This window comes from Diachasmimorpha longicaudata, chromosome 12 (assembly GCF_034640455.1).
Source record: "Diachasmimorpha longicaudata isolate KC_UGA_2023 chromosome 12, iyDiaLong2, whole genome shotgun sequence".
Lineage (NCBI taxonomy): Eukaryota > Metazoa > Arthropoda > Insecta > Hymenoptera > Braconidae > Diachasmimorpha > Diachasmimorpha longicaudata.
This window is the reverse complement of record NC_087236.1, coordinates 4,031,863-4,049,790: the sequence shown is the minus strand read 5'-3', so window position 1 is coordinate 4,049,790 and position 17,928 is coordinate 4,031,863. Positions and strand designations below refer to the sequence as shown.

Below are 17,928 nucleotides of genomic sequence, written 5' to 3'. Positions count from 1 at the left end.
GTTGAACTTGAGAAGTGCAACAGCCACTTGAAAATCGTTTTCCAAAAACTTTAGAAATTCGTATCCACTTTTAATTCCCTCCCCCACCCTCTTCTCGACAACTGCACCGGACATTTAACCTTTTGGCCGTTTCAACGAAGCGTTTTCGCTGTTTTACGCGATAATGGGGTGGGCCACGGATAAATTTTCACTCAGGGGATTTCAAGCTACAGTGGGGTAGAAGGGGGGCAGTGGTGGCGGGGGTTGTGGAGGAGGAGAAAGGTTATTGGATTCCGCAGTCTGCAGAATGCAGCCAGACAGACGAGTCCATTGTCGAGGGAAAAGCCAGTTAAAGTTTTATCCATCTACCGAGCTTCCTCGCTTCTCCTGGGCTTTTTTTAAAATTTTTTTTCAACTGTCTCTTCACCTCTCACTCGCCAATCTATTTTACTTCATTCGTTTTGGTTGACAACAGTGGGAGAAAACCGAAGAAAAAAAAAGATTTTTATCAAATGTTCATTTACTTGAGGGAATTATTTATTTGGAGGGGGTCACACTGGGAAAAAACTATAATTTTGATGATTAAATATTTTTGGGATTTCTGAGTTTAGAAGTGATTTTCGAATGGAAATTTCGGACTTTTGATTTGAAAAATTAAATGAATGGGATTGGGAAAATTATATTTTTTACTGAGTGCAATCATTGGTGAAATTACTGCGATACTTAAGACTGCAATCACTAGAAATCTAGTAAAATCACTGGATTTTATCGATTCGGGAGGTTTAGATTGATATCACATATCGATTGAGTCGATGAAATCATAGGAAATAGGGTAATCGGAAACTAACAGATAATATTCGAATATTATACCAAAAAAAAAATTTATTTTATTGTTAAAAGGACTGAAAAGTGCGATTCGACAATTGCTTCGTTCGATTAGATCGCACTTTTTAGTCCCTAAAGGACTAAAAGATTGTATGCGATATGGGATTAAAGTCATAAAATAATTTTCCCCTAGAAACACAATACAATACTATTTTCACTCCATCTGTGGTATGTAAAAATTCCCAAACGGATTTCAGACAATGGGGGGGGCTGAGCCCCCCCCCCGCTCCCTTGTGTTTCAACGTGCGGAGCACATAGCGTACCTCCCTGAATGCGACACAAATTGACGGACTGCGCAAGAAAGCAGATTGCAAAAATCAACTCGAGGGGGGCGCAGCCCCTCCCGGAGTCGGAGATCGCGGCGACGAGGGGGCATAGCCCCTCTGGGAGTCGGAGATCGCGGCCACGGGGAGGCGTAGCCCCTCTTGGAATCGGAGATTGCGCCGACGAGGGGGCCTAGCCCCCCTCCTTCAATAAAGAGTCTCAACTTCAAATAAATACGATTTCTAATTAATTATCTAATGAATGCACCGTTTATTTCATAACTGAAGTCGATTAACTCCACAAAAATCGATCGTTATGCGTCTCGACTCTGAATGCATCACTAGTCATGAGATAAGCGCTTTGCTGTTTAATTCTCTTCGTGTAATTTTTTACCGGACCTAAAGAAAACGATTAAACCAATTAAAAATAAAATGAATTCATCCCCACTAGTGAATACAAACGTCGGCCAATAAAAAAAATTCTACTCAACTACGCAACTCCCTCCCGTCCAATACTGCAATCACTCATCCAGCTGTGATCGATCCATCATGCGAGTGGTTCACGTGTACTTTCATCATTGCATAACAGTTTAAATGAATAACCAACAGCAGATCATCCGAGATGAAATGATCTGTCTTAAAAATTCGTTGATAATCTCCCGGGAGCCCTTACCCCATCTTCCCAGCTCCTCCGTCATCCCAAGTGCTGTCTTTTGTCTTCTCCGAGCGGTGTGACACTCTCACTTACAAAACGAGTACTACAGAATTACCGAGATGATAATAAAAAAGGAAAAAAAAAAATGAAGTGGAGATCGAGCCCGCCAGACGGCTTGGAGTCGAGTGGGATTCCTCGAGAGGATAATCGAGATAATCGAGGAACGAAACGAGGAAGTCGGATCACGTTTCTGGGGGAGTGAGATCGGATGATACGTCCTTGATGCTTCCACCCCCCACCGAAAGGTATTGTCTGATAATTTTTTTAAATTTCATTGAGTACCTCATTGTTTACAGGAAACTAATGGGGATTTTTTTGGTAATTGATTTTGTAATTTTTTATTGCAAAATCGATAGAAGTTAATTGATGAAAATATCGGTGATATATTTCGCAATCAATCAATAGAGTTGCGAAATTATTTGTCGGTATTTTATACTGAAGGGGGCCGAGTCCCATTCTCACTCCAATTGTGAATCCGGGGAGGGGGGCTCGGCCCCCACTGGTATGAAATAAACAGACAAATGATCCGGTGACATCCAAATTCATCTGTTTATTTCGTAGTAGACGGAGACCACCCTCTTTTCTCGATTCGCTCGTGAACCCCGCGCGGAGGGGGGCTCGGCCCCCCTCTGATACGAAATAAACAGACAAATGATCTGGTAACATCAAAATTCATTTGTTTATTTCGTAGTAGAGGGGGACCCCCCCTCTCTTCTCGATCCACTCGTGAATCTCGTGGGGAGGGGGGCTCGGCCCCCCTCTGGTATGAAATCAACCGAAAAATAATTTTGCAACCCAATTCATCGATTCTGAAAGATATAACCGATATTTTCATCATCAAGCGGACCGCGTCCCCCTTCAGGCTCCGCTCGTCTTTCCCGCAGGGGGCTCAGCCCCTCGCGTCCTCGTAATACGTATTTTTATTTTTTTTCACGCAAAATGGAGTTGGTTCTGTATTTTGGGGTATGTTTTGACGAAATGTGGACTTATCGCTTCGAAAAACTGATGGGAATTGAAGGAAAAATGGAAAATAATAAATTATAATTGAAAAAACGTTAGAGAAAAGAAAATGGACGTTAAAAATGAAGTATCAGATCAAAGGGGAGTAGATACTCTATTGTTTTTTAATTGAGGACATCTTGAAATGTAGATTTTGAGACATCTCAATTGGCTGTATGAGATAGCGAGGATGTACTAGAAAGCGGAGTAGATCTATCGCAACTACTGGAGATGCAATCAAGGGACATTGAACCCTCCACTTCTCCAGGCTCTCAAGACATTCATCAACTGGGGGTTCAAAACATCTTGGACATATCCTCTTCACTAGAGGTCTGTGTCTGCTCCGAAGTTATCTTCGAGAAAAGGGTTTCGCTATTTCTTTTATCGGAGATTCATTTACCTTTTACTGAGGGGAGGGGGGGGGTGTGATTTGAGGAAAATATTGAATTATCATACGTCTAATTTTTTAAGTAGATCTAGCGTTTTAGAGAATGATTCGTTATGTAAAAAATTGCTGTTGTGGTTAATGTTTAGGGAGAGTTTGTGTTGATTAATTGATGCATGTGATTGTAATGGGGGAAATTGATTTTGGTAATTAAAAAACTACTTTAATCTGTTCTCTTAACTTGAAGTGTGGATTTTAGTTAATAATTATCGAGGAATTTGATTGGGTTTAACATTGAATAATTAATGGAAATCATGGTTTTGAAGAATTCAATTTAGAGGCAATTTTCGATTAATGTTTTAAGGGTGGGGGAGTTTCTGATCACGAAAATAAGGGGTTTAACGTTCACGTAGAAACTCTTGATCGATCTTTTCAGTCGATAGCTCATCACTGATAGCTAAATTACTGTTTATGATAATAAATTCAGGAACTCAGTCATCACTGCTCTGTTGATATATAATTAATATCAATCATTATTGTCACTGTAGATCAATATGATCATCTAGACAATAGAAAACTATATGAAAATCCAAGTTGAATACCACTGATCAACAACTGCAACCCCTATAATTTAGTATCACCTTCTGATTCCCCCATTTTATGAATTCAAATACTAATTATCGTGAATTTCTTAATATCCCGAGACATTCATTATTAATCCAAGATGTGATACCACCTATTACCCCACCAATTAGTCACTCACATGACCAAATACCACCCCTAGAAATTCACCTACCCTAGAACTTCACTCCCCAACAAACCCCTCAAAATCGCACCTCATCACGTTCCTCACCCTCCCCAATTTATTTAACCCATCTTACAACCCTATCCCTCACAGAATCCCATCCAACCCCTAAATTAAAACCACCCTTCCTCCCCCTGTCATCCCAAAACTGCCAACAACCCCCACAAAACTCCCAAAATCGTCTAAAAATTCTCTCACCGATCAGAAACTACTCACCATCACAAAAAACTACCCCTACCCTCACCAATAAAAAAAATTATTATTGCAAATTTATTTATTTATTATTGCAAATTTATTATTAATTTATTATTCCAAAATGCTTACGTCCGGATACTGGTAACTGCCATTCCGTTTAACACCCTTTCGTTACCTATAATCCCAACCACTTTGACCTCACTCAGACACTCTTCCACCCCATATCATCCCCCTATTTGCCAATCTCCCCCCCTACCCCTCCTGTATACGAAAAATCCCCTAGAAAATCCCTGTCTCGGGATTTTCCTCCTATAAATCCAAGTGGTCGTTCAACTGGAACCACCCGGTACCAGAGCCGAGGGTAACGAGACGACAAAAGTCTGAGGAAACTCCGAGTATTTTACCCGTGAGGAACCAAGAGACCTCGACAAATGCCCCTCTGCCCTCTCACCATCTCAGGGGAGTCGTAAAGTTAAATTAAAAATTTCCATGCGCAACGGCACAACGTCGGCCATCGCCAACTTCAAAGAAAATAGAATACGGGGTTTGAAGTAATCATTGGTGACTCGAGGGGTGGATATGGAGTGGGGTGGGGTAGGGGAGAAGGAAAATTGGGTGAAATGTGTAATGAAGTAGTGGGAAAATACATGAAGAATTTTCTTTTCGGATTAGGGATGTTTAGAAGAACAGGAATTTTCCAATTTTTTCGGAAAACTCAAGGAAAATTTAGTATTTGGAGCAGTGAAAGGACATTAATTAGCGAATTTATTTAAATGTTAACAATTTAATTTTTGAGGGGAAGTTGAAAAGATGATTTACATGATTATTGATCGTTTTTTCATTAGTTTTTTGTTGGATTATAATTAGAATGATATTTGGAATTTTAAATGATTTGTTAGTGGAAGTTTGGAGAGTGGGAGAGAAATATTTTGGTAAAATATTTTGTAGCTTCGGGGAGTTATTTAATTTTTCATAATTAGATTCTTCCGGCACAAACATTCTCAGAAAGTTTTAAGTAGGGTTCGATTATATTTTTATCACTAAGTCGATAATTAGTCATTTTTATTAATTCAGATTTTTTAGAGCTGAAAGTTTCCATGGATTTTTTTAGAGTTTATAATTATCAATGGAATTCACTCGACAGTAGATAACGATCATGTTGTAGAACAATGTAATTGACGTAATTGAAAACCTCATAAAGATTATTTATTAATTATTCGATTAGAGAAGTACTGCCAACAAAATGAACGCCCAAATTAACGAAAAATGGAATGAGATTCTAAATTTTGGTGCCGCAAGAAACGACAATTTCCCACTTCACTTAAACTGAATTAATTACCTACAAAATAATGAAAAATTTGTCGTTATTTAAATGGACTAATTTCCCTTAATTCTCTGAAATAATTAAATTGAACACGATAAGAACAAAATATAAAATATCTAATGTAAAATTAATGACAAAATACACAACGAATTACACAATTTTACCCAAATAAAAACAAATTAAGTAGAAATAATCAATTTTCTTCGCTTTTCCCCTAAAATTGGAAACTTTCACTGATAAAATTCTTTTCAATTACAAAATTATTGCTTCATGAACAATTTTGTAATTATATTTATTACTCAAGACTCTCCTCAGAATTAATTATCGCATCCATAATTCTTAATCGCATCAATTATTATTTAACATTAAAATTTTATTCTCATCTCGTGACGCTAATTGGTCTTCACATGTGAGTGAGGAAAATTAGGTTAATTGACATTTGATTTACATATGACATATTCTTTATCATATTCTCTGTCAACGACGGATTCGTCAAAAAACAGTGACCACCAATTCTTTAATTATCTCAAAAAGGAGCACTTTTACGGAAAAATGACAAAAGACATTTTCTGTAGCTGCGAAAATATCCAACAAAAAACATTTCATGACATTTTGTCCTAAAACCACTAATTATTGACATATTCTATCTCGAAAAACCGTCAGCTCATGACGTGAATTGGGGTTCACATGTGAGTGAGGGAGATTAGGTCGATTTAGATTCGAACTCCCCGATAATATGGCGTGCTCTGATGAACGCTGTATTGGAAAGCGCACCAATTGGAAAATTAAGGGGAAAGGGAGGGAGGGCAGTACGACCAATTACCCATGGGTTACCAAGGCGAAGCCCTTCGGTTTCCCGGATTGAGCCCGGAAAATTATTAGGGCTTCACACGAGGGGTCATCAAGGCCCTGCGAAGTACAGACCGATTCCAATAGTCGATTTTGGAGGAGATGAAAACGCAACCGCACCGGCGACTGTTCAATACGCGATATGTACCTAATCACTAGCCATTTCCGGTTGCATTCAATGTAGAAATTATCGGTGCCGTTGAGGATGGAGAATTTATTCTGCTGAAGATCTTCAGAATTTGTGAGGACAATCATCGAAAGATCTTCGAAAGGTGTTGGTGACTGGAAAAGATTCGTTGGAGGATTTCCGGAAGACTGGATGTTTAGAAAATTTTTGGACGGTTGAAGATCTTGGGGGAATCGTCGGGAAAGTGATGGAAAGATCTTCAGAAGATCTCCTTGGTGATGTTGAAAGCTTCTTTGGAAGAATGCTTCATGAGAATATTTTCTAAAATAGCATTTGGAACATCAAAAAGAAATATTCATCAGGAAGATCTTCCGAAGATCTTCTGATGATTCTTCTGAAGAATTCTGGAAGATCTTTGGTGGAGGATATTCTGTCTATGGAAGATGTTTCAGAATTTTAAGAATATTTTCTAAAGTCCAATCCACAACATCTTAAGACATAAATATTCACTTCGAAAATCTTCAAAGAAATTTTCCGAGTCATCGAAGAGATCTTCCGAAGATCATGTGATGATTCTTCTGATGAATTCTGGAAGATCTGGTAACCAATACCCGGGTAGCACAATTAGCGTCTGTCGAAGATCTTCAGAACTCTACAAGAATCATCGATAAATCTTCAGAAGATCTTTCAATGATTCTTCCACAGATCTCTAAAAGATCTTTGACAGACAATACCAGCGCAGCAAAATTTGCTTATCAAATATCTTCCATAAATCCTCAGAAGAATCCCCAAGAGATCTTCATGACGATCTTAAAAGATCCTATGACCGATCGTCGTGGCGACCTCAAAAGATCATATGTCTGATCTTCATACCGACCGCAAAAGATCACATGTACGATCGCCATGAAGATCTCAAAAGATCACGAGGGCAATCTTCGTGAAGATCTCAAAACACCATATGGGTGGCCTTCGTGAAGATCTTGAGAAATCATGGGAGGTCTTCGCGATCAAAATCAAGAAGATCTATCTTCAAAATAAAATTCCGAACATCGTCCGAAGATCTTCCGATGATTCTTCCGAACAATTCCCGAAGATCTCCGGCGGTACAATAACATTCCAACCCCAACGTCTAATCCCACTTTCTTCATAAATAACCCATAAAATAAAACATGCAATAATCCACCGACTCCATCCAACCCGTCACTTATTTTTTAGTGTCACTAAAAATTGATGAGAAAATCATTAAAATTCACAATCGCAAATGCCAGATAATTAGGAATAAATTCCTGTAAATCAGTAACTTGTTTTTAAAAATCAAAACCACTTATCGCTCGCGGTATCAATAAAATTTTCCATAAATGGTTCACGCGTACCATGATATTCACTCTAGAATAAAATTGTTATTAAAAGGCTCCACGCAATATTCTCTCATTATACACAAGATTTTACGATCATAACCGTCGATTGGTGGAGAGAGAGAGAAAGAGAGAAAGAAAATTTTTATTCACAAACTTTACGAGCTTTACATCCCTCTCGGCTCGCCCGCATACTCCAGGAATATCTTTTTCCCCCGGTAATACGCAATCGAACATGTGATTATGCTAAGGCACAACAGCCACGTGTGACCACCCCCCTACCGACCCCTTCACCCCTCACCCGACGAAAACCAATACCGGAAATATCTGTTGAATAAGACGGTTTATACAGACGAGAAAACCGGGAGAGGCCGATCGTTACTTCGCTCGCTGATTTATGATCGAGTAATAAAATGTAGAGATACAGGATTTGGAGGAGAACGTAGGAGTCGAGAATAGATTTAATAGATTGATTTTGAAATTTAGTGGCCATTTCTCATTCGTGGCATTGAGATCGTTTGATGGAAAGAAATCGTGACATTTCGACGGTTCGATTTCCTGGTGTTCAAAAGACACTGGAGAAGAAGTGCGTTTATATCGATAATTCTTTGTTCTACAGAAAAAATTTGGGGGACATATTTGCAGGAAATGTTATGAGGTAGAAAAAATGTTCTATGACATTTTGTTGTAATATTGGTGGTTATTGAGTTATTGACATTTTGGAAAAAGCGTAAATAATAGATTTGTGAAAAGACGGTGATTAGAGAAAATTTAATTATCTTGAAGAGGAGCACTTTTACGGAAAAATTGTAGAAGACATTTTTTGTAACTGAGAAAATTTTGAATAAAAAACGTTATGTGATATTTTGCCCTAAAATCATTCGTTATTGACATATTCTTTGTTGTGTTCTCTGCCAACGACGGATTCTCAGTCAACGACAGATTCGTCAAAAAACAGTGAACACCGATTCTTCAATTATTTCAAAAAGGAGCACTTTTACGGAGAAATGACAAATGACATCTTCTGTAGCTGCGAAAATATCCAACAAAAAACGTTCCATGACATTTTGTCCTAAAACCACTAATTATTGACATATTCTCAGTCTCAAAAACCGCAACCCTCCAACGACAGCTTCATTCAAAAAAACACTAAACCCTAAATCATCAATTATCTCCAAAACGATCATATTTACAAAAAAATCACATACGACCTTTTTCGTACCTGACAAAATTTCCCCCAAAAAATGTTCAGTAACATTTTCTTCCCCGACCCCTCCCAACTGAGATAATTCACCTTTAAAACAACACCAACAAAAAATCTCCCTAACTGAATTACCTACACATGACTCACCGAAACCCCGAATGCTGATCAATTTCAATTTTCCCGATTTATCTCATTGTATTCCGAATTCATAAAAGCCATCACCCCCACCCCCCACCCCTTTTCATACCGAATATCCCGACTATCGAGTCCGTTGTATGCATAACCAATGGACTTTTCGTGTTGTCCGATTCTTTGATGGAAATGAAATAGAAGTGAAAAATTGATGGAGTGGGTGGATGCAGGAGTGATAGCCAGTAGTTGTGGCATAACTCGAGGGGTAGAAAGAGGCAGGTATTGCGAATTCCTATACCTCGACTCCTCCCCCCTCCTCTCCATCCCCTATCAACCCCACCGGTACCGTCGTTGCACCGAAAACTAGTCCTTCCACGAGTTTTATGTTGCCTCGTCTCTTTCGCTCCGTTTCACCTGTGCCCTGGGGAGATAGACCAACTGTGGAGCACAGGAGGACGGGCAATCGTCGGTAACAAGGGAGGAAGAGAGACAGAATTACTGTGCAGGGCTAGACCGGTCGATAGTTCGCGCGTAGCAACAGCCGGCCGAGGCCTTTTTCCTGGGTTTTTTTTTTCTTGGGGGAAATCTTTCGAGTTGGTGAGAGCCATTTTGTAAATTTCGAGATTGATATTTAAAGATTTTTGGATTTTTTTTGGAGTTTGAGGGATAAGAATTGAAAGGGGTTGAAAAAAATGTTTTTTGGGTGTTTGGGGTGTGCGGTGGAATTTTAGGGAAGGGAGGGGGTTTTAGGGGGTAATGGGGGTTGATTGAATGATGGAATGTTTGGAAATTATATTTCGATGGAAGGGGTGAATATTAAGGGAAATTTTGCAATTTTTGGGAGTGAAATTGTTGAGATTTTTGGTGGAATTTTGGAAATTAATGGGAGTGAAAATTTAGATTGGTGGGATGGATAATTAGACAGATCTGGGAGGTTTTGGTTCATTTTTCACCGGAAGTGAACGGAAAACTAGAAAATTTTTGGCTATTTTCGTTCGCATATCGATTTTAGTTCCGAAAATTTACTGAATTTTTTAAAATCATAAATTACGTAACTTCTTAACTTCTAAATCGTTCTCAATATCATTTTTCGGAAAATTAGGGATGGACGCTCCATGAATTTCCACTTTCCTAAGGGTGAATTTGAAAAAGGAAAAGGAAATTCTGTATCTCAAAATCTCCTGACGAAATGATGATAATTTTATGGTCCAAATGTCACCTTAAAAATTGAAGAAATTAAAAAAAATTGAAAATAAAACTAAAAATTTCCCTTGATCATATCAAAATCATCGACGATGATCCACAAATTATATCCAAAAATCACAAATTATACCCATCAATATCCCCTCCCCAAATAATCAAATTTCCCTCCTTCAAATCTCATTTAAAACCCGAAAACCCTCGAATAAAAAAATCCCCAATTTCACTCCCCCATTAAAATCACCCCCATCAATTCCACTAAACCCATTCCATCCAATAATCAGAAATTCGATTGCAGCGAATTTCCTCTGTACATTCCCGATAATTCTGATGTAATAAAAGATGTGACTGATGAAACATTCCAACTGAACATGAAATGTTTGATTATTTAATTTCAAATTGAACGCATCGGGGCGTGGTACATTTAATTTGTCCATGATTACACAGATCCCACCCTCCCCCCTCCCCCCCCGAGGGCGCCACCGAGAGGGAGGGCGAGCCAGCGAGGGATGAATTGGAAGTGATTAATCGAGACTTCTATTGTTGTCAATAAAAAAAAAACATGAACAATGGTAATACCAGTGACCAATGAAAGAGAATAAACGATTTTACCGGTGAAAATAACCGCCCCTCGTGCTACATACAAAAGGGGATGATTGAGGTCTGGCCGAGTGTTGGCTGGTCGATCAGGAAATCGGGTCGCAGGATGTTTCCTTCCGGATATTCGTCTGCAGCGACCAGACTCATCCTACAGTCGTTAAAGAAAATACGACGTCTGGAGGAAGTTTAAGTACCCGACGGATCGTCAAACTTTAACGCTTTGGGAGAGACTACTATCAACTATGGAGGAGCTAAACTGATAACGTGTAACGAGGTACTGTCGGGGTAGACGAATAAAAGATAAAAATACTGGGGAAAATGTTTGTTCCTCTACTTTGATTTTCCGAATCATTCGGAGTAAGTTTTGTATAAAATGGGTGGTGGGATGAAGGGGGGAGGGGGGGGGGGGGAAGGAGATTTGTTGTTTCAATTGGGGGGTGAGGTAGTGGTGGGTGGATGTTTGTGATGGTGGGGAGTTGCTGATCGGGGAGAGGATTTTTAGACGATTTTGGGAGTTTTGTGGGGGTTGTTGACAGTTTTGGGAATTACAGGGGGCGGAAGGGTGGTTTTAATTTGGGGGTTGGATGGGATTATGGGAGGGATAGGGTTGGAAGGTGGGTTAAATAAATTGGGGAGTGTGAGGGACGTGATGAGGTGCGATTTTGAAGGGGTTTGTTGGGGAGTGAAGTTGTAGGGTAGGTGAATTTATGGGGTGGTATTTGGTCATGTGAGGGACTAATTAGTGGGGTAATAGGTGGTATCACATCTTGGATTAATAATCAATGTCTCGGGATATTAAGAAATTCATGATAATTAGTATTTGAATATATAAAATGGGGGAATCAGAAAGTGATATGAAATTATAGGGGTTGCAGTTGTTGATCAGTGGTGTTCAACTTGGATTTTCATATAGTTTTCTCTTGTCTTGATGATCATATTGATCTACAGTGGCAATAATTATTGATATTAATTATATATCAACAGAATAGTGACGGATGAGTTCCTGAATTTATTATAATAAACACTAATTTAGCTATCAGTGATGAGCTATCGACTGAGAAGATCGAACAAGAGTTTCTACGTGACCATTAAATCCCTTATCTTCGTTCTCTCAAACTCCCCCACCCTTAAAATATTAATCAAAAATTGCCTCAAAATTTAATTCTTCGAAACTGTGATTTTAATTAATTATTTAATCTTCAAATAATGTGATAACGATTTCGTTTTCGTGATCACAAACCCCTTCACCCGTATAATATTAACCAGAAGTCACTTAAAGATTTAATCCTTCGAAAATATATTTTTAATTAATTATTTAATCGTCAAACTTCGATTTCTCTGTAGAAATCAATTTCTCTTTCCACAGACTCCAATCATCAGACTCTTATCATTTCACCTCCCCCCCTCGTAACGGAAAGTTCATCCCACAACCCACCAGGTCCCACCCCTCAACGCACCCCAATCCCACCAATAAGACAACACCCACCCCTCCCCTTCCTGTACATTTAACCAAACTTTGTTTACACCCCTTTAACAAAATTTTTCCCCAGAAGAAAAAAGTCACCGGTTGTCTATCGCGTGACGTAAAGACCCAACTTTCCCACAGTGACCACTTTCCACAAACTCAATTCCCAAGAATGTAATTTTCTTCGGGATAACCGAATCCCAGAGTTCACTCTGACAATAACACCGACTACAGGGGGATTTTCCTTCTAACCCTCACGTGAAAAGTGTTTAGATGAGGCGTCCAAAGCTTTCAACTTCAGAGTCTTCGCTTTACGGCGACGCTCGACGTTAGTCTCATACAAGAGTAATGTACCGGAAAGTTCTCGTAAGGCTTCTTAAAATTATTTTTCCACTGTCAATATGGGAGAATTGAATTACCCGGAGAAATTCATTAATCGCGAATCAAAATACCGCGACGAATTTTCAAAAATATCAAATTACTGCACCTCTCACATATCACAATTTATTTATAACAATAATATTCTCATCTGTGGGGTAATATCTACAACTGAATTATTGTTATTGTCATGTCTATAAACATCACTGGAGTGGAAGGGTAAAATTTACGATGCGCCTTAAGGGCGGAAAAATCCGAAATATTATTTAAAAAATCAAAATCCTAATTTCTTATCTCTTCGAAATTTATTTTTCGGAAAATTAAGCTGAGATATCGTACTGTCCCCTGACATTGACGATTATTATCAAAAAGTTAACTGGAAAAGTTTTGACAGTCGATAAATTATATTTAATAAATTCAGTTGTGAGAGCTCTGAAATTTTTTTTTGAAGTTTCCAGATTTTTTCGGAAAATATTTGAGAACAATGTGAAGTACGTCACGTGGAAATTGTGGTATTTCACCCGAAAATTGTCGAATTCCCTGAGGGAGGGAGTTACTTCACCCCATTCCAGATATTTCCACAACTCATGATGTCACATAAATAGTTCAGCAAATGAGAAAATGAAAATTACTTACACTTGAGACATCGTAAGTTCTGTAGTGATCGTTGGGGCTGCTGACATCGGCCTGGTCGCACTGTTTATTCTTGAACGCCCGATAATTCTCCCTCAGTTGTTTACCATACTACAACAAAAACCAAGAAATAATTACAATGATGCAAAGTTTAACAAAAATTCTGAATAAAAAAATTAGTTCAATAAACAACACTCTGAATTTTACAATAAGTCAACGTCAAAAGAATGACGGATTTAAGACAATAATCGTGCGCCAATTTTACCAAACTCAGATTCATAACCTTTTTCATTTTGTTAATTTATCGTCGATTCAACTCCCTTTACCATCGACATCTCCAAACAACTCTCTGTCAATAAACAATTCCCCAAATTCCCTGATCCCCCAAACAACCTAAAGCCGAACGCTGTTGCTGTGGACTGGAGGCGTCCAAAACAACATCAGGGGCGTACCACGCACTGCGGGGCCCGGGTACCTCCGTTCATCACGTCCTAAACTACATTTTCGTCATCTTGCGGTCATTTTTAAAGCATCAACTGCACACATTGAAGCTACCCCAGATCCCTGAAAAAATCATTTTTCTGCCACCCCCAGAATAAACTAAAAAATTCCCTTAAATCAACTATCAAATCTACTTAATTCACATATATCTCTTTCTCTCTATTGACATCCTCTTACCCCATCCCCCAAATAAAATTTAATACCTCGCAACAAGCGTTCGCCAACAAATCTTAAACATGCGGTTGACTTGGCAAAACATTGTCAGCAGTGGGGGGCAAATATCATTTATCGCCCAGTTGGTTTTGGAAGTGAAATGGCCCCTCCTTGGGGGGGTGGCAAGGGGATGAGCGAGATAGTGGAGAGGGGCTCAAGGAAGTTGGCTAGTTGCGGCAGAATCAAACTCCACTGGTCGTACACCACAATAGGCCAAACATCACCTCCAAATGTTGAGATTCAAAGTTTCGTAATTTCCTCCGTTTTACTGGAGTATATCACCCGTGTGCCTCTCCTTAATTTATGTACAATTTGCATGTATATACGGTTGGGTATGTGCGTCATGTTAGTTGGCAGTAACAGAAGGGTCGTCGCGCAGATAGATATAGCTGGGGGATGAGGGGGTTGGGGGGTGAGCCGCGTATGTATCCGCGGTATCGACCCAGTAAGAAGACAGGCGGACATCGCAGTCAATCCTCAACTCACCCCTTCCACCCCCTGGGTTCTAGATTTATCATTTATAATTTATGTTTGAAAGTGAAGATGAGGATGAAGATTGGTTGGAGATGATGGGGGACTGGGGAATAAAATTCCGACGTTTGGATCCAGGGATTAAAGTCAGTTTTAGTGACGAATTCTGGGGAAATTAGGTTCAGGGAAGCTGAGCTGGGATTAAAAATTGATGGGATGGTAGTTGGGTTTCATCTGATCAGGTTGATCTTCATGAGGAATTGATCAGGTTCTGATCCAGTGAATTTGATAAAAAATAATGGCAGCAGATCCTGAGGAGATTCTGATCAGAATCTGATGGAGTGGACATGATCTCAGGCTGTCAGGTGAACTGAAATCAGGCTGATCCAAATTTCGTGATGATCTCCTGAGTCTGATCAGACTCATCTATGTTTTGGAGTTGCCATGACAACGAGTAGAATGACATCGCAGCTCAGCTTCTCTTCAACTTAATTAATTTTCCATTCTTTCTGATCAAATTGATATTTATGGAAAATTTATTTAGAAATAAGGAGTTGACTTATTACGATAAAATTGTTCTATGAAAATATTTTAAATCCAAAAAATGTTGGGGACAGACCCTGTGAAATGTACAGAGTCAATCCCTTTTTTGCTTCACTATGATCGTCTGGCTCTAGTTTGATTTGAATCTGACGTGGAATTGATTAATGGATCAGTCGTTCCTATCAGAAGTGGATATGTACATTCTGAATAGGCTGACGCAGGGGAATCTTCATGGTACTCGATTCCCCTTTTCTATGTCACTTATCTTCATGAAAATTAATTTTTGAAATGTTTTGGAAACAACGAGGCAGAACAGGTCGTTCTATCCCACATAGCTTCATAACATGTAATTAACCGATGCACATAGGGAACAAGGCGATGTTTCCTCCCGAACAACTTCCCTAATTACATACCTGGCGATGACGTGCCCTCAAGACCAAAATTTCATTCAAATGGCGAGACCATGAAACAGAACTGAAGTATTTCCAGGAGATTGAAGTCAGAAAATAAAAATATCCCGCGTAAAAAAATCTGTTTATCGAAGATCTGTCAGAAATCATCAAAACAATAATCAAAAGTTCCTTCGAAGATCTCCCTCTTCCCCCTAAAAGATTCTTCCAAAGATCTTCAGAGAGATCTTATCAAGAATATTTTCTAAAATCAAAATCAGATCATTAGAAACCCACATCATCTCCCAGGAATCTTCGAACAAATCTTTTTGGGTCATCACCGAGATCTTCCAAAGATCTTTCGCTGATTCTCCTGAACAACTCCTGAAGATCCTCAGCACACAATAATATTAAGAAACGCGAGATCGGGCCCTCAAAACCAAAACTTCATTCAAATGAGACGAAAATAAAAATATCCCACTTAAAAAAAATCAGTTTATCGAAGATCTGTCAGAAATCATCAACAGAATAATCATAAATTCCTCCGAAGATCTTCCTCTTCCTCCTAAAATATTCTTCTAAAGATCTTCAGAGAGATCTTTTCAAGAATATTTTCCAAAATGAAAATCACATCATCAGAAACCCACATCACCTCCCAAGAATCTTCGAACAAATCTTTTTGGGTCATCACCGGGATCTTCCGAAGATCTTTCGCCAATTCTTCTGAAGAACTCCGGATCCTTCGCACCCAATAATTTTTACAAATCCTGTATCGTTCACCCCTCTCATCTCGAAACGAGATAATTATTTCAGCGACTGAGGGAATCCTCGTTACCGAGAATCAAAAGAGTGGAGCACTTGTATTTTCACAGTTGCCATGGCCAAGAGAGACGACTAATTGAAGGTGGCTCCCAGGCATTACGAAGCGCGTTCGAATAATTACGTAATTGAATGACCCGAGGAGCCATCGGCAAGTGGATGATAGAGAGATAGCTGAAGTAGAGTGGGTTGTAGAGTGGATGGAGGCGAATGATAGCGCTTACGGCTCAACTACGGTTAATGAGTAAGCCCTGGATCGGAGATAATGAAGTATGTAACTTCAGATGATGAGACAGACTGTTATTAATTGAATTTGGGTAGGAATGAGTCAATTGATAGTTGGAAGCATTGATCGAATTCATTAGTCTTTGAAGTGCCGCAGAAATACTGCGGTGATGAGCGGGGATTCGGTGATTTATTGGACCAAATAAATTATCGTTCCTTATCACAAGACATCAAAACTAATGTCCCACAAAAGAACTGGAATTTGGTAGCAAATTAATCCAGTGATTTGCGTCTGCTCCATCCATTTAGAAAATGTTATCGACTGAAGGACATGCAGTGCGGACCAAGACAATCAATCCGATTTAGCCGGGAGGTTCCTTTTATCCTCCCCCATTCCGAAGCTCTCAAGATGATGAAGAACTCGATCATCAATTGGTTTCCTTCCGCCCGGACCGAATGCATCAAACTCACGAGGAATTTCGCGAGGAACGAAACTGCTCGTCGGAAGACGGACGAAATTGTCGTCTCCTTAGCGAGGAAATGATCGTTCATTCCGTAAGAAATTGCTGATGCTGGGAGAAGTCAAGGAACTAGAGAAAATAAGGACTGTCCATCGCGAAGGTATCGTCCATCCCGAAGAAAGTACAGATAATACCGAATAAGACAAATTTCTCCCAAGAAACATCAACTTATCTCAGCGACAATCATTCCAGCCAAGAAGCTGACGCAACGTTCCTCATCGTCAACAATTTCCACCACCGAGAGATGATGAAGAAGCGGATCTTCAATTGAATCACTCCGGGTCCATTGATCGAATGCATCGGACTCATTACGAAACCCGTTGAAGACCCGAGATTTACGCGGAAGGATATCCCCGAGTCTTGTCTTCGATGCTCGCCTCAAATCTTTTCCTTAATGCCGGAAATTATCGTTTCTTCCAGAAGACAGCGCAGATGATATCGAATAAGTGAAGTCCCGGCGAAAATTCAAGTTGTCTACTAGAAGCTGACGCGACGCTTTTCATTCCCTCGAACCATCGGAGAAATCCGAAGGAGGGAATCCTTCCGCTGTTTTTACCCCTAGCCCCCACCCTTCCATGATCGACGCAGATTGAAAGCGACGAACAGGGACGCCCGATGGAGAAACGTATAATCCTGGACCTCCCAGACTAATCCACGACTCCGCAACCCAAAATAAGAGCGACCGAAAAAAAAAAAAATTGAGTATGAGCTACGTAAAATGCCAAAAGAACTCAACTCAGAGCGCTCGCACTG

The 17,928-nt window shown here is 39.5% G+C and overlaps 1 protein-coding gene across 1 annotated transcript in view; it reads right to left on the bottom strand.

Moving 5' to 3' along the window:
* Positions 1 to 17,928, bottom strand: part of LOC135168092 (growth factor receptor-bound protein 14-like) — a 299,386-nt gene that overhangs the window by 41,339 nt on the left and 240,119 nt on the right. The window contains exon 10 of the mRNA XM_064131986.1: positions 13,497 to 13,604. Within this exon, the coding sequence (XP_063988056.1) occupies positions 13,497 to 13,604 (108 nt within the window). The remainder of the gene's footprint in view (positions 1 to 13,496; positions 13,605 to 17,928) is intronic.